The sequence below is a fragment of the Diospyros lotus genome, chromosome 14, assembly GCF_014633365.1.
Source record: "Diospyros lotus cultivar Yz01 chromosome 14, ASM1463336v1, whole genome shotgun sequence".
NCBI lineage: Eukaryota > Viridiplantae > Streptophyta > Magnoliopsida > Ericales > Ebenaceae > Diospyros > Diospyros lotus.
The window spans coordinates 7076869-7099669 of record NC_068351.1 but is presented as its reverse complement, the minus strand read 5'-3'; the positions used below and the strand labels follow the sequence as shown (position 1 = coordinate 7099669).

The 22801-nt window shown below is 30.3% G+C and overlaps 3 protein-coding genes across 6 annotated transcripts; all 3 read right to left on the bottom strand.

The window, feature by feature from the left end:
- LOC127789557 (uncharacterized) lies at positions 1–1140 on the bottom strand. 2 transcript variants are annotated; one of them, XM_052318471.1, is made up of 3 exons: positions 863–1140; positions 662–729; positions 1–376 (listed from the first exon to the last, which is right to left on the bottom strand). In XM_052318471.1, exons 1-3 carry the CDS (start codon positions 963–965, stop codon positions 230–232), a joined length of 318 nt encoding a protein of 105 aa, XP_052174431.1. In that variant the 5' UTR covers positions 966–1140; the 3' UTR covers positions 1–229. The 2 variants fall into 2 exon arrangements, with proteins under 2 accessions (XP_052174431.1, XP_052174432.1); XM_052318472.1 differs by having other exon boundaries at positions 662–726.
- Positions 1141–8824: 7684 nt separating this feature from the next.
- On the bottom strand, positions 8825–14610 carry LOC127789558 (uncharacterized). 3 transcript variants are annotated; one of them, XM_052318474.1, is made up of 4 exons: positions 14342–14610; positions 14149–14216; positions 13665–13818; positions 8825–9191 (listed from the first exon to the last, which is right to left on the bottom strand). In XM_052318474.1, exons 1-3 carry the CDS (start codon positions 14430–14432, stop codon positions 13672–13674), a joined length of 306 nt encoding a protein of 101 aa, XP_052174434.1. In that variant the 5' UTR covers positions 14433–14610; the 3' UTR covers positions 8825–9191; positions 13665–13671. The 3 variants fall into 3 exon arrangements, with proteins under 3 accessions (XP_052174434.1, XP_052174433.1, XP_052174435.1); XM_052318473.1 differs by lacking the exon at positions 8825–9191 and having other exon boundaries at positions 13441–13818; positions 14342–14609; XM_052318475.1 differs by lacking the exon at positions 8825–9191 and having other exon boundaries at positions 13441–13818; positions 14149–14213; positions 14342–14607.
- A 1900-nt stretch (positions 14611–16510) lies between these two features.
- On the bottom strand, positions 16511–17731 carry LOC127789556 (uncharacterized). The gene is made up of 3 exons (XM_052318470.1): positions 17541–17731; positions 17343–17398; positions 16511–16905 (listed from the first exon to the last, which is right to left on the bottom strand). Exons 1-3 carry the CDS (start codon positions 17635–17637, stop codon positions 16753–16755), a joined length of 306 nt encoding a protein of 101 aa, XP_052174430.1. The 5' UTR covers positions 17638–17731; the 3' UTR covers positions 16511–16752.
- Positions 17732–22801: the final 5070 nt, after the last annotated feature.

Below are 22801 nucleotides of genomic sequence, written 5' to 3'. Positions count from 1 at the left end.
TCAACGAATCTGATTAATTAAGCGATGTAATTTAGTTCTCAAGGCTGAAATCCTTGTTAACTTAGAATTCTTCTAATTACATGTGTAGATAAGAAATAACGGTACTATCAAACCAGACTAATTAATCATATAATAAGGCTGCTATATTTAAACTTGCTATTGTTGATAACAAGATATTTTATATTTATATTTATATATATATATATATATCCAAATATTGGATTTGAAGTCAAACTTGAGCAGGAGATTTTGGATCATGGTCGTCGTTGGCTCCAGTTCCTTCATAGTCGGTGGTTTCCAAATCCATTCTTCGCTCTATCATCAGTACTCCTTCCTCATCTGTTGGCTTTTCTCCAGTGCCCGTCTCCATTTTACCCTGTTTTGTATGCATATATAGATAACTGTGAGTAACCTTGGTTTTGTTCAGAAGAATTTGTAGTTTTCTCCCTTCAAAATCTCCTTATAATTATGAAATGGAAGATTGTAAGCCGCCTGTTACTTGTTGTATTTATATTCTCCTTTGCTTAATATGCTTATATTGTATATATGCTCCTATCTTAAGACACAGATACCCAAATGAAAGGGTTGGAAGAAAAGGAAGACGATGCACGGATGGATGGAGAGATATGTATAGAGAGAGAGAGAGAGAAGGAGAGAAGACCTGAGGAGGAAGCAAGCGATGGACTGAATCTACGGACGGATCATCCTTAAATGGCTTCAGGATTTCTGCTAATCAACAAATATATACAAGGGCATATTAGAGAACGAATAATAAGTAGTTGAAGCCATGAATTGGCAATTAAGTTGAAACCCTTTACTTACGTATATAAATTAGCCTAGTTATTAGTTCATATATACTTACCGGAGGAAGGAACAGCAGCCACAGCAGAGGAGAGAAGAAGACAAGAGGCAGCCAGAACCAGTAGTAGAAGAAGAAGAAGAAGAAAACCCTTCTTCTGCCCCATCTTGATATAATATATGATCAAGAATATATATATATATATATCTGGTGCTTAATTAATGACTTTAGATCTAAAAATAAACAAATTAATTAACTGTAGGAAGAGATGAAGAGGACGAAGATGAGAGAGAGGGCTTGCAGATATGCATTGCTAAGAAGGAAGCATCCGTGGATGGAGCTTTATAGATCAGATTATATATATATGTATATAATATGTTCAAATAAAATAAATGAACCTTGGGAAAGATGAAGATAGAGGTGGTGCCGTAAATATATTTAAATATATACTTATATTTCTTCTAAATTGAAATAATGAATTTTTGTAAGTAATAATAATTATTGATTTAAGGGTAATAATAAATATATATTTAATTTTAAATGAAATTAACTTCTATTTTAGATTAAAACTAATAAACGAACCATTATTGTATCCATAAATAAATAAATGAATCCAACTCTAATATTCCTGAATAAACCCAATTCATTCATTTATAAGTCCACCCTGCACCATAAGCATCCCTAAAGAATTAAAATATATTATTAATTTCACTTAACGTGAGCGTCACGACTGGGGGGCCGTTGCCGTCTTGCCCCCACCCAAGGGGAAATCTCCGTGGCCAGTGGGGATTTAGAATATAGTTTTTTATATTTCTTTTTGTGCTTCATATCATATAGTTATGGCCCAAGTGAGAGTAAATTTTAGGTTTTTATATGAAATATGTGATTTTCAAATTATTCAGATTATTATACGTTCACTCATTTCCTAATAATTTAATATTAAAAATTGCTAATTTAATCGGTGTTTGTTCTTAACAACTCCTAGTTAAAATCGATGACTTTGTATTACTCAATTATTTCTCTTTTTGAAAATGATGTCAAACAAGTCAAGTAATGAATTCAGCTTGACTCAGCTCAGACATTATGACGATCATTGGGCCCCACCTGTTGTTTTGATTTTTTAAAAGGTAGAATTTTATTGCAATGTTGAATTTAAGTTTTTGTTATTTAATTAAATAACTGTGCCACTTTTAAAGCTAAAAATTATAAAGACAATGTCACAATGAGATTATGACAATCAATAAAAATTAAATAACTATTATTCATATAATTAACTCTGCTCGGGGATGTTATCCACTGCTGATCCCAAGCCCAGATAAAGAAGGAGGGTTGTATTAGGTAGCCGACAGCCAACGTAAAATTTAATCGGATCCAAAATATGAACTCTAAACAAATTATGAAAAATCGTTTGGGCGTGAGGGTAACCATTCATATCGACGCGCTACACTGCCCGCGTGTAGTGTCAAGTGAGCTAGGGCCGCTGCATCGGCGCCCGGATGTAGTGACAAATGAGCTAGGGTTCCCGCATTTGTTTGGACGGATGTGGGTAAAGAAATTAGTTCAAAATCAAAATCAAATTCAAATTTAAAGTCAAAGCCAAAAACAAAATCATAGATTAAGGATTGGGTCATGAAACATAGGAGGAACATTAACAGGCAAATCTATGGAAGTGGTAGATGTGATGATTAGGAGAAAGATTAATATTATGTGTCTTCAAGAGACGAGATATGGGTAGGGAAAAAAGCAAAAATTTTGTCAGAAACTGGATATAAAATATGGTACACAGGAAGTGATTGAACGAAAAATAGAGTGGGGATTATTATGAATAAAAGCTTAGTAGATGAGATAATGGATGTAAAGAGAATATGGGATAAGATTATTATGGTGAAGGTTATTCTAGGAAGAATGACTATTAATATCTTTAGTACATATGCACCACAAGCGGGGTTAGGTGAGAAGATAAAAGCAAAATTCTGGGAAAACTAGAGAGACTCATACAAATGATATCAAGAGGAGAGAAAGTGATTATAGGAGGTGACTTAAATGGTCACGTGGGTAGAGACGAAAATGACTATAGAGAGGTACATGGAGGGTATGGATTCGGGAAAATTAATAATGAGGGAAAGTCTATTCTAGATTTTACAATGACATATGGGCTCATCATAACCAATAGTAGGTTCAAAAAATGGGACGAATACTTAATCACATATAAAAATGGCACATCAAGTATTCAAATAGATTACTTCCTCATGAGACAAGAGGATCGGGTGTGTTGTAGGGATTGTAAGGTGATACCAGGAGAGTATTTGACTACTCAACATAGACTTCTAGTACTTGACATCCAAGTAAGAAATTGGAAGAGAAAAAATCACATAAAACAAAATTCAAGAATCAGGTGGTGGGATTTGAAAGGGGGGAAATAACTAATTTTCAAAGAAAAATTAAGGGGTAGAAGAGAATGGAATGGAGAAGGACAGACAAATCAAATGTGGAGAGAAATGGCTAATGCCCTGAGAAGCATAGCAAAGGTAGTGTTTGGAAAGACAAATGGTAGAACCCCTAACCTTAGAGAGTTTTGGTGGTAGAATGAAAAGGTACAATTGAAAATTAAAAATAAGAAAAATTGCTATAAGGCTATATACCAGTGCAACAATGAAGAAAATTAAAAAAAATTATAAAGAATAAAAAGAAGAAGCAAAAAGAGCTATTAGTGAAACAGCATATGAGAATTTATATAAACGACTTGATACAAAAGATGGAGAAATGGATATATATAAACTAGCTAAAGCAAGAGAAAGAAAAATAAGGGATTTAAATCAAGTGAAATGCATAAAAGATGAAAATCAAAATGTATTAGTGAATGAGGGAGCGATTAAGGAGAGATGGAAGGAGTATTTCACAAAATTATTCAATGATGATGGCAACACAAGAGTTAGGTTGGGACATCTTAGTAACTCTGAAGGGAATGTGAACTATACATTTTATCGATGCATAAGTTCAACTGAAATAAGGCAAGCATTAAAAAAGATGAAAAATTATAAGGCGGTGGGACCAGATAATATACTAATAGAAGCATGGAAATGCATGGGAGATGAGGGCATCTCCTGGCTAATGAAATTATTTAACGCGATCCTTAAATAAAAAAAGATACCAGATGAGTGGAGGAAGAGTACTTTGGTCCCTATATATAAGAACAAATGAGATGTTCAAAACTGTGAAAACTATAGAGGAATTAAATTAATGAGCCATATTATGAAACTTTGGGAGAGAGTAATAGAGCAAAGGCTCAAAAAAGAAACATAGGTCTCGGAAAATCAGTTTGGTTTCATGCCTGGTAGGTCAACAATGGAAGCTATATACCTACTGAGGTGCCTAATGGAAAGGTATCGGGATCATCAGAAAGACCTACATATGGTGTTTATAGATATAAAAAAAGCCTATAACATGGTCCCTAAATAAGTATTATGGAGGGTTTTAGAGAAGAAATGAGTCCGAATAACTTATATACAAGCCTTTAAGGACATGTATCACGGTGTGGAGACAAATGTCAGAACATGCGGAGGGGATACTGAATCGTTTAAAATTACAGTATGATTGCATCAGGGTTTCTGCACTAAGTCCATACTTATTTGCTTTAGTAATGGATGAACTCACTAAAGATATTCAAACAAAGGTGTCATGGTGTATGCTATTTGCAGACGACATAGTGTTGGTGGATGAAACAAAAGAAGGAATGAACACTAAGCTTGAGTTATGGAAAAACAATTTAGAATCTAAGGGATTTAAATTAAGCAAAAAGAAAACAGAATATATGGAATGTAAATTTAGTAAGAATGCAAGAGTAGAGATGTTATAATAAAATTGGAAGACCAAATCTTACACAGAAAAGACCACTTTCGATATTTGGGATCAGTGATTCAAAAAGATGGAGAAATTCACGAGGATGTTACACATAGAATTAAGATAGGTTGGCTAAAATAGAGAAATGCATCGGGAGTGTTATGTGATGGTAAAATTCCATTAAAACTGAAAGAAAAATTCTATAGGACAATTATAAGATCAGTCTTGTTGTACGGCTCAGAATGTTGGACAATCAAATACCACTATGAGCAAAAGACGAGCGTAGCGGAGATGAGGATGTTAAGATAGATGTGCGGCCATACAAGAAAAGATAAAAATAGAAATGAAGTTATTCGTAATAAAGTAGGAGTAATGCCAATAGAGGAGAAGATGAGAGAGACTAGACTAAGATGGTTTGGTCATGTGAGAATAGTTGATGAAATGGAACAATTGGTCAAAAAAAGAGGTAGAGGCAGACCCAAGAAGACTTTGGGAGAGACATTAAAGTTTGATATGAAGTGTATGGACCTCAATGAAGATATGACAAAAGACAAAAATACATAGAAATTTAGAATTCATGTAGCCGACCCTACATAATGGGATAAAGGCTGGATATGTTGTTGTTGTTGTATTATTCATATAATTATGCTAAAAATCGTGAAACAGAACAACGAGGACCTGCAAGGAAGGGCATCTCAAGTTTTATTCATATATAATTAATTATATAATATATGGAGGTTCAAATATTTTTATTTTAACGATTCAATTGCTAAAAATAATATATAATAATATAACTGCTTTATAAGTTTTATAAATACGATTGATATGATTTAACGATTATTAATTTATTATGAATTTTTATGATCATTTACTCATTTGAACAATAGCTAAAAGCAACAATATAATTGTTTTTACTTGCAACTTGCAAGTTAAGTGTTGTGTCACACCAAAAAATTTATTAAAAATTTTTAAAAAAATAAAAAATAAAAATATTTATTATTCTTTGGATTAAAAAGATGTAATTTTTTTCCTTAATTGGGGGGTCTCATGCAACACACAAATTGGATAACTTTGACATCTACAAATCCCCACGAGAATCACATAAAAAGAATATGCATTATTCTTTAGGAATTCTAATAAAATCTTGGTTAAAAAGGGATAAATGTTATTTATTAAAAATTCTAATCCTAATAAGATATCAGAATATTAAGATTGATATCATCTATAAAAATCCCAAATCAAAAAGATTCAATATTACCCTATTATCCTTTATAAATAAGCAGACTTTCATTCCATCAAAGGTACGTCTTTGATACTCATGTGAATACTATTTTCGGGCTTTCTGCATCTTCAATGTCTAACTTAGGCATCGGAGCGTTTGTGTTGGAATTTTATCGCGCTCTCTGATTGTTCTCTTTCTTGCAATCTCAAGCACTTACAGTCTCAAGAGATTATAGTTTCAGGCGATTTGACAGAGATTACAGTTTCAGGCGGTTTGACAGTGACGTTTTTCACTTTATAAATTTATTATTGTATTTTGACAACAACAATTGGTGTTGTTTGCAGGAAATGTCCAAAAAGTTTAAGAATACTATAATGGTTCTCACGTGGTCTCAAGTTGCAGGCAACATGCACGACGAGGAAGGTCCTAACATCGACAACCCTTCTAACCTGAGATTGTAAAAGATCATTCCGATTGAAATTCTAGGAGCCTCCAGGATAGTTCCTCAAGACTTTCCTACTCAGTGAGTACAAAGCACTTAAGCAAAGCCATGAAAAAATTACTAACACCATTCGAGATATGGCCAGGTCCTTACCATGGATTACATTACCCCATATACTATCAAACTACGTATCTCAGCCTCAAGAAAAGGAAGTCCCAACCCTAGGAGGTCTTAGGGAGGTTAATAGAGGTTCGTGAGAGATGGTATGTCCCAAGGTTCAACGAGGAAAGAATTAGGCAAGGAGTTTCCAAGAGAATCCCCACCAAGAATAGCTTTGAAAAACTACCCCCCATAAAGGCTCATGAGACCGTCTAAACTAGTTGTGGGGAACACCAACCCAAAATAAGAGAGTTCTTATCTTTCATGGCTAAAAATATCACGAAGTAGTCAAAAGTAAGCCCAAGGAGCAACTTTTAGGCATAAACCAAATCAATCCAATCTTATTGCTCAGGATGTTGAGGATATGAAAATGATAGTGGAGCAAGTCCTAAAACAAAAGAAATTAGTAACTACATAAGAAGATTTAAACGAGATGAAAACACCTTTCACCCCAGAAATCATGGAAAAACAGCTCTCTTCGAAATTCAAGATGCCCCAAGTCAATTCTTATTCCAGCAAAACGGACTCTTATGGCCACATACAAAACTACGAGTCTATTATGATGCTCTGTAACTGGGAAGACACTATTATGTATCGAGCTTTCTCATTAACTTTGATTGACTATGCTCGAATTTGGTACAACAACATCAGTGAGGAATCCATCTCCTCCTTTAAACAATTGCAAAAAGAGTTCATAAAAGCTTTTGTCATAGATTGTCAAATAAAAAAAGATCATACGTACCTACTTAGCATTCGATAAGAAAATAAAGAAACTCTAAACAAATACATGGATCAATTCAGAAATGCCACTTTGGAAATACAAGACTTACATGTTAGCACGGTAGTCACAGTGATGCTTCAAGGCATTAAGATCATACCATTGTAAGAAATCCTTAGCCTTGAGACAACTTAATTACGTCATTAGCTGACCAATTTGTATGCACCAACGAATATATAATGCAAGCTGAAGTAATGAAAGGGTTTCTAGGTAGGCAAGCTACCACCAATTCTATGGGCATACAAAACCACGAGTAGAGTTTCTAGCGTTGAAATGCCTTTCAACCTGGTCTATGGAACAAAGGCGTTAATCCCTGTTGAAATTGGGGAAAAATCCCCTCGGTGGAATGGATCCTGGATTTGATTGATGAAAAGAGGGACTAATCTATTCTCAAGATGACTAACTATTAAAGAAGAGTAGCCAATTATTAGAACTCAAGGGTGAAAGTTAGGCCATTATTCGAAGGCGACCTAGCACTGCAAAATATGACAATCATGAACACACTTCAAGATGAAAAAAAGATACTAACTAATTGGAAAGACCGTATAGAATCAAGAAGATGATCAGGCAAAACACGTGCAAACTTTATAGGGAGGCAAAATCGATAAAACATGGAACACTAACCACTTGAAGCAATACTGCCCTTTTGATATGGGAAACAAGTTACAGTCTCACAAACTAGATGTGAAAAACCTATTGTCGTCGCTAAACTCTAACCAAGTATATTATGACAAAAGGATCATCACGGAAAGAAGATCACTAAGATGCTTGGGGGTTACTTACATTGACGGATGAAGGACTTGCATTTGGCACACGCAAAAAAAAAAAAAAAAAATCTTTAAGATGCTCGAGATTCACTTGAGTTGACAGACAAATGACTTGCCTCTAGCACACGCAAATAAAAGAAGATTGTTAAGATGGTTGGGGGTCACTTGCGTCGATTAACGAAGGGCTTGCCTTAGGCACATGTGGATAGAAGAAAACTGTTAAGGTACTCGGGGGTCACCTGCATCGATGGACAAAAGACTCGCATCGGGCACACACAGATTACAAAAAAGACTGTTAAGATATTCGGGGATCACTTGCGTCGATAGACAAAAGGCTTTCCCTGAACACACACAGATAAAAAGATACCTATAAGCCCTTACATCATTTAGACATGAATGAACACCTCATTAAAGCCAAAGAACTGGAAAGTAGCGATGCAATGCTCCCTAATGTGAAGTTTTATAACAAACCAGTCCACTTAAAGGACTGAGGAGCAACGACACAATCTCCCTCAACTTAAATTCTTATCCATAAACTAGTCCATTTAAAGGGCTAGGAAGTGGCGACGTGATCTTCCTTGAGTCAAAGTCCTATTCGTAAACCAATCCATTTAAAGGACTAGAAAGTGGCGACGCAATCTCCTTTAGCATAAAATCTTATTAATAAACCAATCCACCTAAGGGATTGGGAAGTGATGAAGGAATCTTCCTAAATGCATGAACATCATCAATAAAATCCCATGACAAAACTAGTCCACTCAAAGGACTGGAGAATGATAAATGAGTCTTCTGAACAACATCCTTTGACAACAGTAATTTTCCCCTAAAGAATTGGGGGGTAGGTTATATAAATGTGTAAGAAAGCGAAGTAAGCAAAACAAAGAGATAACAATGTCACCAAACAACAAAGTCAGTACAAAAGGAAATCTTACAAATAAGAAATCATTACACCGGAAGATAAAAGTGTTTGTACAACATGAAATGAAATCGAAAGGGAATAAGGACAGCTTAAGAGAAAATTATATTATTGAAAAGATCTGCAACAGGAAGTGGAGAAAGTGCCAAAGATGCGGAAGAAGAAGCTAGGGCACCACTTACATCAATATTTAAACTCGAAAGGGCATCAATCTGCTCAGGAGCTCCTGGCTTGCCTTCACAGACTCCCAAGGACCCTTCAAATTATCCTAAAGAAGAAAGATTTCTCAATGAAATACTTGATGAAATACCTTATCGAGAATTAAAATGTCAAAGGAAATTAAAAACAACTTCAACAAAAAGTTATGGAGGCTAAGTCTCACCTCTAGGAGAGATACAAATAAACTTTCAAAAAACTAACAATGATAATGATGGATTAGGAAAGAGAAGTAGCGACTGACCATAACACAATCAACTCTTTCACTTGAGAAACTCGAATAAAAGAGGGAGCAATTGTTGTATCATAGACAAAAGTCTATTAAAAGTCCAAAATAACATTTTGGGCTAAAAATGTGTAAATTTCCCCTTAATTGGGAGGGATCCCACACAACACACAAACTGGATAACTTTGACATTTGCAAATCCCCTGGTCCCATAAAAAGGATAGACGTTATACTTTAAGAATCCTAATAAAATCCTGGTTAAAAAGGGATAATATTATCTATTAAAAATTCTAATTCTGATAAGTTATTAAAATATTGGGAATTACAACATTTATAAAAATCCCAAACCAAAGAGATTTAGGATTGTCTCATTCTTCTCTATAAATAAGCAGAATTTCATTCCATGAAATGTACACCTTTGATACTTGTGTGAAAACTGCTCTTGGGTTTTTTAATTTTCAACGTCTAAGTTAAGCATCGGAGTATTTGCGTAGGGACCTCCTCGCACCCTTTGATTGTTCTTTTTCTTGCAGTTTCAGGCAACAACAATCTTGGGGGGCTTGACAATGACTTTTTTTATTTTATAAATTTATTATTATATTTTGACAACAATATTGGGAAAAGTGGAATTGGATTGTTAGAAATTATTAAAAGTTTTAATTTTTAAATTTTTAAGTTTTAAATTTTTATTTAACAAGTATGATTTGTATTTTGAAAAATATTTTTATATTTTAGATATTAATTACATAAATTCTCTGAAATTATTTTAAACTATTTGATAAATGTGTCAGTCTACTAAACTGGTGTAAAGCTCGCCTCGTGAAGGCTTGCGAGCATGGGCCTATCTCAATAGGTTGACCCAACTTACTTCGTCTTAAGCGAGTTCATAGTTGAATCAAACACTTTACTTCGTTAATAAATTGAACCCAGGCTGGTGGTCTGTTAGGATATGACCACTTAAGAGGGGGTGAATTGAATAATTAAATTTATTTTTTTTAATTTTAATAAATATTATTGATTAATGATTTTATGGGAAAATATATATTTAATAGATAAAATAAATTATGTTTGAGATTAATAATAAATGTAAACCACAAGAAATAATAAAAATAAATAAATGAGGCACAAAACAATTTATAGTGATTCGATATTTCCACACACATCTAGTCCACTCTCCCAAGATCTAATTACCGTTAGGGTTCTACTAAACTAATTTCACCAAAATTTTCACACTAACTCACATTGAAAATTAGATATACACCTAGATTACAATGAATTGTAAACAACCACTACACCAAGATTTTCTCCATAACTTATCTTGAAACTAGATTCACTTAAATTTTAATAGTTTTAGGAAACCTATACAATTTTTAATAATAGTTTAAATGTTTACGAAAAATTTGTCTTCACTTTGACACAAATAAACAATTAAAAATAAATTATACAAGGTAATAATATTTAAATAAATAAATAAATTTATAACATCAAATGGAGAAGTTCAGATTTGTTATAGAAAACTTGAAGAATTTTTTTTCTATTACCTTGTGGCTCTTCGATGGATGTGCAATAATGCTTCGAGAGTCTCGAATTATTTAGATGTTTTACTTGAGAATGTTTAAGAGTTTTCGGGTGCTTTGGATATGTAATGGAAGTACTTAAATACTCAAAAAATAATTTTGCAGGGGTATTTATAGCCATTTTGATAACTTTTCCAACAATAAAAAATCTAATCATTATAAACTGAAAAACTTAAAATTAATATGTGCACACATGTGAGTAAGGAAGCTTGTAAATTAGTTGACACATACGAGCAGGGACGACCTTAAGGTGCATGGATCAAATCATGGCATGCATTTGGTTTAGTTAAATTCTTTTTGAGTTACATATATTATAAAAATATTATATAAATTAATTTAGAATATATTTAAAAATATTTTTAATAAAAAATAATATTTTTGATAATACATATCATATAAAAAAATATTTAATAAATTAATCTTTAAAATATATTTAAAAAATAGTTTTAATAGAAAATAATAGTTTTGATAATACATATGCTATGAAAATATTTTATAAATTAATTTAAAAAATATTTTTAATATAAAATAATATTTTTGATAATACATATAGTATAAAAAAATATTTTATAAATTAATAAAAAATAATTCAGTACTACAATTAATATATTTAAGAAAAATATTCTTTTTGTTAATTATAAAAAATACTATAATTTATATATTAAAAATTTTCTTTTTGTTAATCATCAAAACTTAATTAATATTAATAAATTAGCTCAACATAAGCTCTACTCGTTCTATTAACGGATCAAGCTAGCCACACTTGTTAAACAGGATCCTCTAATCCATTTGACATGCCCATCTCCTGCGTGACATATTAATATGGCAAGTGAAATAGTTTGTTAAATAGTCTACATCACTAAAATTGTGTCTTTTTTATTATTTTTAGATTATTTTTAGTTTTTAATTTTATAAAATAATAAAAATCTGTTTATTTTGTCATTTTCAAAAACAAGAAAAAAATTTATAAAGAAAACTCAACAAGAAAATGTTATTTTGGTTGTTTTCAACCAATATAAATTTCTAAATCCAAAACATAGAAAACACAATCCATTTTCCATGTTATGGCTCTAAAAAATAAAAGGCAAAAAAAAAAAAAACTTAAATTTTAAAAATAAAATTATATATTTATTTAAAATTTTAAAAATATAATATATCTATATTATAATTAAAAATATAGGATAACATATAATATATTATTAAGTATATTATATGTATAATAATATTTAATATAAATTATCATTTAGATGTCAATAATTTATTAATTTATTTTAATAATAAAATTTTATTTAAAAGAGTTAATTTTATTATTTAATAATCAAATTTATTGAATAAAATATAATAAAATAATTTTTCTTAAAATTCTAAAGTAAACACATTTTCTAATTTTTTATTTTAAAAAATATTTTTTTAAAATGATAAGAAGAACATGTTTTTAATTTTTTAAAAATAGATTATCAAAATAAAAAATTTAAAATAAATTTAAAATTTAAAATTAAAAATTAAAAAATATAAAGAGAACTCAATTTAAATGTTTTGTTAATTTTTAAATAATGACATTTAAAAAAAAATCTAAAAATCATGGATAATTAGTTTGTTTTTAATTGAATGTGGACTAGAGCAGCGAATTCTACAGAATGCCTGAGTTAATTGGACCTAATCTACCAAATGTTTTTCAATAATCAACAATGAGGCAAAAATCACCTCAATTTCGGGCCAGCAATTTTGGGCCGCCAAGCTTGTTGGGTCAAATTAACCCGTTTGCTATATATTTAATTTATGATTTTTTTTTTTTTTTTTAGTTTGACAAGGGAGTAGAGTAAATTTCAGTCATTAACTAATTAAGCTTGTTGGGTCAAATTAACCCGTTTGCTATATTTTAATTTATGAATTTTTATTTTTAGTTTGACAAGGGAGTAGATTAAATTTCAGTCATTAACTATTTAAGTACAAATTATGTACACTTTCATTACGTTCAAAACCTAATTAATTTGTTGAGTCAAATTCCAATCACACAACTAGTTTATCCAAGCATAATATATTACATATTCTTTAAGGTAACGTTTGCTAAAATGATTAAGATAAGATTGTATTAATAAAAGATTATAATATTTTTAGAATTAAGATAGAAAATATTTTAAAAATTTTACCAAACTGTTTATTATTTTTTTTTAAATGTACTAAAAAATGTTTATCTTAAGAAAGAAGAGCGATAAATATATTTGAAAAATAAAAGATAATGAATTACGTGACTTTTTTTCAAATGCCGTCAAATAAATTTAATAAACATATTGAAAATGACAAAAGTTTTAAATACTTTTCATACCTTACTCATCTATATATTAATTAACAAACATTACCTAAAAATAATAATACAATTATCCATATTTATAACCATATAAATGGGAGATGCATTAAATTGCTTGTGAAAATGAAAAAAAAAAAAAAAAACATTAATCTTCGAACAAAGTGTAAGATGGAGTTGTAATTAATTATAAATTAACTCAAAGAAATCAACAACTTTAAGATAAAGGAACATTAACAGTAGAGGGTACATACATATTAGGTAAATGATCTTGACAAGAAAGGAGACTATCAAAGTGCTATAGATCATCACTACTTAATTACCGATTCATTAATTAAAGTTTCTACTTAAACTTGTTATTAATTGATGGATAATTAACAAAATAATAATAAGTAGTATAATCAGGTCCAGTATTACTTAGAAATCAAACTTGTCCAGGAGGTTTTGGATCATGGTCGTCGTTGGCTCCAGTTCCTTTATAGTCGGAGGTTTCCAAATCCATTCTTCGCTCTATCATCATCACTTCTTCCTCATCTGTTAGCTTTTCTCCAGTGCCCGTCTCCATTTTACCCTGTTTTGTATGCATATATAGATAACTGTGAGTAACCTTGGTTTTGTTTAGAATAATTTGTACTTTTCTCCCTTCAAAATGATCTCCTTATTATGAAATGGAAGATGTAAGCCTGTTAGAACTAGTATTTATATTCTCTTTTGCTTAATATGCTTGTATTGTATATATATGCTCCTATCTTAAGACACAGATATATACCCAAATGAAAGGGTTGGAAAAAAAGGAAGACGATGCATGGAGGGAGATATATTTTATATATATATATATATATAGAGAGAGAGAGAGAGAGAGAGAGAGAGAGAGGGAGGGAGGGAGGGAGGGAGAGAGGACCTGAGGAGGAAGCAAGCGATGGACTGAATCTACAGACGGATCATCCTTAAATGGCTTCAGGATTTCTGCTAATCAACATATATAAGGGCAAGTTAGAGAACGACTAATAAGTAGTTGAAGCCGTGAATTGGCAGTTAAGTTGAAACCCTTTACGTATATAAATTAGCCTAGTTATTAGTTCATATATACTTACCGGAGGAACGAGCAGCAGCCACAGCAGAGGAGAGAAGAAGACAAGAGGCAGCCAAAACCAGTAGAAGAAGAAGAAAACCCTTCTGCCTCATCTCGATATAATATATGATCAAGAATATATGTATCTGATGCTTAATTAATGAGTTTCGATCTAAAAGTAAACAAATTAATTAACTGTGGGAAAAGATGAAGAGGACGAAGATGAGAGGGGGGGCTTGCAGATATGCATTGCCAAGAAGGAAGCATCTGTGAATGAAGCTTTATAGAGCAGAAATATGTATAAATATATATATATATATACATATTTCCGGTGACATCCCACTTACCATTTCCTCATATTCTATTTAATTTCATGTCAACTGTATTATTTCCCCTTTTCTTTTTATTTTTAAATACTTAAATTATTACATTTTACTTATGTAATTAAAATGATATTTGGCCATCCATAATCGTCTTACTTTCCATGCAAAAGTGTGTATTTATGATATTTTATATATTTTTATTTTTTATTACGGAATTAAATTAACAGAGACTAAGTCAAAGCTCATGATTAAATCGTGCATTGGCAATTTGGCACTGCCCACTGCAGTTGACATGGGACGAGCTACCCACCATTTACATAAATAAATAAGAAAGAAATGTCATGAGATACAGTACTGTATTCATTGTTGCTCACGGGATGCCACCAACCATCAATCGTCATGGGACTCACCTGAAATTAATTAAGTACACTGTACATTGCTAATTCAAATATAATTTTTTTTTGTAAAAATTAATACATAATAAATCTTGTTAAAAATAATATCTTTATAGTTAACTATAAGTTTTCTTCACAATTGTCAGTAAAAGTGATTAATAAATCTTGTTATGTTTGTGAGGTAGGTACCCTTGAAGATATTAAACAATCAACTATAATTAAAATACAAATTTTATGTACAGTAATCTATAATTCATCACATTATATATGGAATTAAAATGTTATTTGAACATCAAAGTTTGATACTTATGGTGATGTTATGGGTCAATGTTGTATATTGTGTATTATTTTAATATAAATATATAAGATATTAATATAAAATATCAATTAAAATGTCAAAATTAAGTATTTAAATAATAATTTTATAAGTATATAATTAATTTTTTAATTTTTTTAAATAACACGATTTATTTTTCCTTTTCTATTACGAGTTATAAGATTCTTAATATATAGTAGACCAAATGATTATCTAGAAGTAATGGTGAGCCAGCCTGCTGTATCTATCACTTGTCTCTAATTTATAGTGTGGATTTCTTTCCTTTTAGTTGTAATTATTTATTTAACAAAAAATAATTAATGATAATTTAAAATTCATTATAATTATATCACATCATATCATATCAGATTAAGAATTGAGATAGATACACTGACAGACTGACTCACTAATCCACACATAATTTAGAGTATTTTTATCCAAAAAGTTAAGAAACTGTGGGATTCACGTTTCTAGATTAGAACAATTCCAGTGGCGGTGGGGGAGTTATAAAAATCAGAAGTCTACCAAGTGCATGACACATCATTTAATTAATATTTTTCCCTAGGTTTGTTTATCAAACAAAAACGATGTTATGGTTGGTGACACCCTTCAACCTTACGATAGCAAAGTCTATAACAGATAGCAGAAACCCAAATTAAATAAAATAGACAAAAAGGCACTCCAGAGATTCCATTCCGATGGTGATAAAGAGCTTTTTACCTGAATAGGTATAAAAATAACAATACACATGTCTATAATTTATTAAAATAAATATGTAAATGAAATCAATCGATCCATATCCATCATTCACACATCTTTAATAATAATACAAATCTTCTCTAAGCGTATGATTACGTATGATATATACTTAAAAAATAAATTTATTCAAAATACACTTAAAAAGATAATCGCAATAAGTATAGATTCCGAATACACTCTATTATACATTTTAATGTTTTTTATAAAATACTATTGTAATCTTAATTTAATAAATGTCTATCACATTCAAGTTGAGTACTGTATTGAATATAGAGCAACAGTATGGATTAAAAAAATAGAGTGAAAAGGCAAAAGTAAGGGCGGGTGGAAAGTGAAAGGTGCTGGAGAACAAACAACTATGTACTTGCACAGATAAGAAAAAGCTGAGCTTTTACATATGTATCCAACTTTAGTTTCTCTCATTCATTCATGGATGTTAGATATTGCTTGTACTTGGTACACACTGTGAAAAAGGAAAAGAAACCATAATCATCCAAGCATACACAAAGAAACACTCACTTCAAAACAACTCTTCTTCGTCTTCTTCTTCTTCTTCTTAGTGGTTTATATATATTATATATGTGTGTGTGTGCGTGTGTGTGTGCAGTAGTGAAAGTGATTATTAATTGATCATTAATAGTTAAGTTTTTCCACCAGGGGTGCTTGGGTCATGGTTGTTGTTTGCTCCTGTTCCTGGATAGTCTGTGGTTTCCAAAACCATTCTTCCAGCCCCCACGAACACCTCCTCTTCCACCTCTCCAGCATCACTCCATCTCATCTCCAAGGTTTCACCCTGTTCAATAATTAAGTTGCAAACGTTAGGTGCCCGCCCCCATTAATTAATTAGAACATATGTATATGTGTATATAAATGTGTAGAACCCAGTTCAGAGAAAATGAATATTGTAGCTACGAATTTAATGTGCTACTTATAACATACTTCAAAATTTATTCTCATCTAGAACTTGCAGTAAGGATAAACACAACTTGATTTTTTTGTTTATATATTAATTTTTTAAGCCTCATCTCCCCTTACTTCAAGGCCCGGAAAGGACAAAAACAAAGTTCCAAAAACTAATGAAACTTTGAAGACGGCAATATACTTTTAAGTTCATTGAATTTTGGCAAAAATAAATTAAAATACCCCTAATCATTAAACCAAAAAAAAAAACTCGTAATCATTTCACCCATATATATATATATACATACATAGAGAGAGAGAGAGAGAGACCTGGGAGTGGAAATCCTGGACTGATGGGTGCTCGTCCTTAAAAGACTTGAAGGTTCCTATATATTAGTCAACAAAATGATCATAGAACAAGTCATTAAGTTTCTGCCCACTAGCTCTCTACAAACGACAGACCAAGAAATTGATTAAAATAACTGGATTAAATAACCCTGTTTGGATGCTGAGAAAATTAAACCTTACTTGATGTCGGAACTGCAGAAGAAGAGGAGAGCATAAAGGAGAAGCTGAGAAGAAGCACAAGCATAATTACAGCAAAATTAGCCTTATCGTGTCCCATATTTGTGTATATGATCGAGAAAGAGGTTTAATTCATACAGATCTGCAGAGCAGACCGGAGAGCTGAGGGGTTGGTGAATGGTGATGACAGGGACAAAGTTATGGTCTTTATATAGAGAGAAAATAAAATATTTCTCAATATACAATTAATTAAAAGATCGAAGATTATAAATAATTATTTCAAAAAATAAAAAAAAAGTCAACTTCCTAATAAACTCTCTCATCATGTATATGTGGTGAGCTACCACCAGCCTAACTTCATCTCATCTTGTCCCTTTCATGCCACTACTTGTTTTTATGTTTTTTTTTTTTTTTTTTGTTTATTGTGCTGCAGTAAAACAAAATGTAATTTATAGTGAGAAATAAAATATTATCTATGAAGACAAACTGTATATCACGACACATGATTATATGTATGTGTATGCATTTGAAGTACTAGACATTTAAAGAAGCTACAAAATATGTACATTCATTAAAGGTTAGGCCTTCAGACCTTAGCCTTCTTCCACATTCTTAATATGATTTTTTTGAATTTTAATTAAATATGATAAAACGACAAAATGAAATTTATAAATAGCCATTGCGGGATTTAATCCAATGTTAAGAGAAACGTGTCAGTTCAATTGAAAAAATCGAGAACCAATCAATGAATCAGTCTGTTTGACAACAAGTAATCCTGACATGTGTGATGCTGCATCAATTCTGGTCCTTTCTTTGAAAAAATATTATTTTTTGTAACATTTAAAGTTGTAACCTGACAGATATTCTTTTTATTATGAAAAGGGTAAGATCATATTACAAAACGGCTGTGTGTTATTTAATTTGGTCTAATACACTATTTCACCGGTCCCATTCCATAATGGGACTGGTAAAAATCGAGGAGAATCACAAGACAAGGCAACACCATATGTTATTCATAAGTATACAAATATCCTATTATTATTTCAGTAAAGTTTTGAATATAATCATCATCTTATAAAGATAGAGATTTTATATATGCCTTCTATTGTGTGTAGCATAATGGGACAGAACGAGAATCACGGGCGAGGATTCATGGTATAGGGGGGAGGAAAGGTCAACGACGTCGTGTTGACTTTACCCGAATAAAAACAGGTAAATGTACTAAATATTGTGAGGGGCTGGCAATGGAATTTCAACTCTCTCTCTCTCTCTCTCTCTCTCTCTCTCTCTTCTTTTCTTTTCCTTAGGTTTAATGAATGATGAATCATAATTAGCATTAATTCGGTTACACAACTTTCAGAGAATCCTGTGACAAGAAAATTCATTTGTCACGTACTATTACTATTGTTTGTTATTATTATTATTATTGTTGTTGTTGTTGTAGTGGTTGTTATTATTATTATATATTGTCATTAATTTTATATTTTAGGTTTTAGACCTCTTACCAACCACTAACGATTGCTTGGTTTGAGCTAAAAAATTGCATTTTTTTTTCAAAATAAATATGTTCATGAATGTAGTTGTGTCTCTAAATTTTTTGGGGTTTTGACTTCACTTTGGTACAATCTCTGGTCTTGGATTTTTATTTTTAGAATACTCAAACTGTAAAAACAAATGTTTAATTAATTGAATTATCAATGTTGGCCTAGTAAAGCTGTTTAATAAATTGATCTCATTAATTTATCTAAGTTTTAAATCTTTTTTAATGTGAGTTACATTTAAATTTCTGCATACTTAATCAATGTGCATTGTTTGTAAAATGATAGAAATTAAGGGGGAGGGGATGAGACGGGTCCATGATCTAAAAGCATGAAGAGACAATTCATATAAACTCATATATATATAAATACTACTCATAATTAATAAAAGAAGAAAAAAGAACATGCTTGGCATTAATTGTCACATATGGAAGGTCAGTTCAAATAATTTAAAACCGTGAATTTGGGCGGTGCCAAAAGTTATATCAGATGTGAAATGTTGGTTGTTTAATTATTTATTTTTTTAAAAATATTCTTTTGATAGAAATATGTCTATCTAATTATTAATTTACATGTTTTAAAATTAGTTATAATTATCACAAAGTATGTCACCTTTGAAGAGACTCGGGATTATTAATTGGTGACATGCCATTATTTTATTTTCTTGTACTTATTCATGCATGTATTTGTATCAGTATCATATATACTCATAGTGCCTTTAAGCCATTAGAATTCTCTTCGACTGCATTTTTCAAAGTCTTATTATTCTCGATAATAAGAATGAATTAAAAAACTAAAAGGTAAAGTAAATACAGAATTAGATGTTACTCCAAGCTTTAAGGAATGCATGCACTCACGGTGTCATTGAATAAATTGCATTTAATTACTTTGTAAGATTAGTTGAACTAATGAATGAATGAATGGTGAATTTATATTCTTAATTAATTATATATGTCTCCATTTTGTTAGTTAGTTAGTTAGTTAGTTATAAACTTAATTATAATAGCATGACGTCTTTAACCAAGTTTAATTAATTAGCAGTTAGTCAGTCACCACAAAGAAAATGACTTACAATATATAGATCTACAGATATATAAAATCTGTCAGTAGAAGACTAGAAATAGAATCCGTGGATAAGAATTAACATTAATTAAATTAATAAATTAAATAGCCAAAAACAATCTCCACACAATTGTATAAATCAAAACATCCATATATATATATATATACAAGTAAGTAACCACGCACGATAATAATAATAATAATAATAAAGGAAGGGTACGTACGTAGTAAATGAGAGCATATTATTGTACGTACTTTAATTACAGGAACATTTTGCTTTGTCTACCTCTGAATATATATATATTATCATTAAGAGAAGATGTTGATGTCTGAAGATACAACAACAACAACAAAGCAAAACGACAACTTACATGCAGATCGTATTCGTGATGATAGGTTTGAAGCCACTCCCCACTACCCAAAGTGGGTTTGTTTGAATGTCAATAGCAATGAAAGTGCACTCACATTAATTGACAGCGAACCCGCACTACACTCAAAAGGAGGTATTATCATATATATATTAATTTGTAACCCAAAGCCAGCCAGCCAGCCAGCCAGCCAGCCATCAGATAAATAGAAATTTTTTCCATGCCACATACGTACACTAATAATTCGTCATTAATCATTATCATGTATATATATATATATTAGTAGTGAGGTTAATTAAATTTGTAAGCATATTCATGTTATAATTTTATTTTTTTTATTCCAAACAACTTATATATATAGAAAAATATGATTAGATAGCAACAAATTACTAATTTAATTAAGAAGTCGTCAGATTTTGTGCTAATTAATTAATTAATATGCATGTTACCTCAGAATACATTAAAAATATATAATTTCTCTCAACAACGTACGTACCCTTTATTATTCATTGATGCATGAGAAGTCATTTACGACAGGGATCTCTCCCAAAGTGTTTTTCTTCAAAACGATTAAGGATGAGGCAAGGAATTTAATTTCATGTTTTCACATCTATATATATATATATATATATATATGATGGATGAACAATGAAGTGGGGGTTTGGCACTTTCCTAATTATTATTTTTTCATGAATGTCATTTATGTTTTTAGAAATTACATTTATATATGATCGAGTCATTAAAATTCTTGTGTTTGGTATGCGTAGAAAAGTATTATTATGAATTAAAGTGATAGGAAAGTGACTTTATTGTGTTTGATACTTTCCACACTTTTCTTAAAAAGTACCTAGAAATTTTGAGAATGCCCTAGAACTTAATTAAATAAAATGTTACATGTTCTTAAAAGATATTTATTTAGTATTGATAATCCCAAATAAGTTCACATATATATATTTTTTATTTTATTTTTGTGATATATAATATACAATATTAAATATATATTATATCATATATATATATACGTGATTTAATTCCTATTATAAACTTTTACATATAATATTTGTTATAATATAATAACATATTATATGTTATGTATAAATAAAATATGTGATGAGGATTGAAGTCCTTAGATTATCACCCAATTCATGATTTATTTGTATTTCTTTTATGTAGTCCTTGGATTCGATATTGTCTTGGCGATCATTGGCTGCGTGTCCTAATTAAACTATCTCTTCCTACAGGAAAAAAGAAGGGCAAGAAAAAATAAATAATTAATATATGATATATTATAAATAAAATATGAATATCTGTAATAATAATATAAGATAGTATATATGTATAATTATATAACATATATTATGTATTTTATTTATATTATATTTAGAAAATAATATATTATATTTTCTATTATTTTATATAATATATAATGTTATATTAATAGATAGTATTACATATAATAAAATATATATCATATATTACATACCAAAATAAAGTAGTATATTTAAAGTTTTAATAAAAGCGATATAGTATCTAGTTTTGGCCAAACGTATATTTTTGTCTTTATACTTTCACATTTTTTTTGTGTGATTATTCAAACTTTTTATTGTTTCGATTACACACTTGAATCTGTATTTTTAAGTCAATTTAACTCCTGTATTTTGATATAAACAGTGTGACATATATTTTATCATTTTATTTTATTTTTATTTTATATATAAAAATACAAGAATTAAATTGATTTAAAAATACAAGTCTAGAGCTATAATTGAAACAACAAAAAGTCTAAATTGTCATACGAAAAAAAATGTTAAAGTATAAGGATTAAATTGATTCGAAAAATTTGGGTGGCCACACGAAAAGAACAAGAAAATATAGGAACAAAAATATAGATTTGGCTATAAGATTTTTATTTTTATTTTTTTTTGCAGTAGATCTAAAACAATAACTTTATTTAAAAAATTTGAGTTCATTTTCCCATTATTTTGGGAAAGTAACTTTATCACATATCTGGTTGGAAATCACATTCCCATAAAACATTGGGAAAGTGGCTCACTTTTCTTAGGAATATGGCGTACCAAACATAGAAATTTAATTAGTAAAAATCACATTTTTAGGAAAGTGACCTACTTTTCTTGTACCAAACACCACGTAAAGTATAAATAAAAACGTTATGCATGATTTTTATATATAAATGATCCGTCTCATTTTTTGTTTTATTACAAAATAGCTTACAATTATGAAAATATTACTATTATATATTTGGGTAAATTTCACAGGTTTGCCTAGCTAAATTTGC

Bases quoted from the DNA above. Each gene is read 5' to 3' on its own strand.
- LOC127789557 (XM_052318471.1), bottom strand. From the start codon at position 965: ATGGGGCAGAAGAAGGGTTTTCTTCTTCTTCTTCTTCTACTACTGGTT. The intron at 730-862 runs GTAAGTATATAT...TTTGTTGATTAG, and splicing joins GGCTGCTGTTCCTTCCTCCG to CAGAAATCCTGAAGCCATTT. The intron at 377-661 runs GTCTTCTCTCCT...CATACAAAACAG, and splicing joins ATCGCTTGCTTCCTCCTCAG to GGTAAAATGGAGACGGGCAC.
- LOC127789558 (XM_052318474.1), bottom strand. From the start codon at position 14,432: ATGAGGCAGAAGGGTTTTCTTCTTCTTCTACTGGTTTTGGCTGCCTCT. The intron at 14,217-14,341 runs GTAAGTATATAT...TATGTTGATTAG, and splicing joins GGCTGCTGCTCGTTCCTCCG to CAGAAATCCTGAAGCCATTT. The intron at 13,819-14,148 runs GTCCTCTCTCCC...CATACAAAACAG, and splicing joins ATCGCTTGCTTCCTCCTCAG to GGTAAAATGGAGACGGGCAC.
- LOC127789556 (XM_052318470.1), bottom strand. From the start codon at position 17,637: ATGGGACACGATAAGGCTAATTTTGCTGTAATTATGCTTGTGCTTCTT. The intron at 17,399-17,540 runs GTAAGGTTTAAT...ACTAATATATAG, and splicing joins TTCTGCAGTTCCGACATCAA to GAACCTTCAAGTCTTTTAAG. The intron at 16,906-17,342 runs GTCTCTCTCTCT...ATTATTGAACAG, and splicing joins TCCAGGATTTCCACTCCCAG to GGTGAAACCTTGGAGATGAG.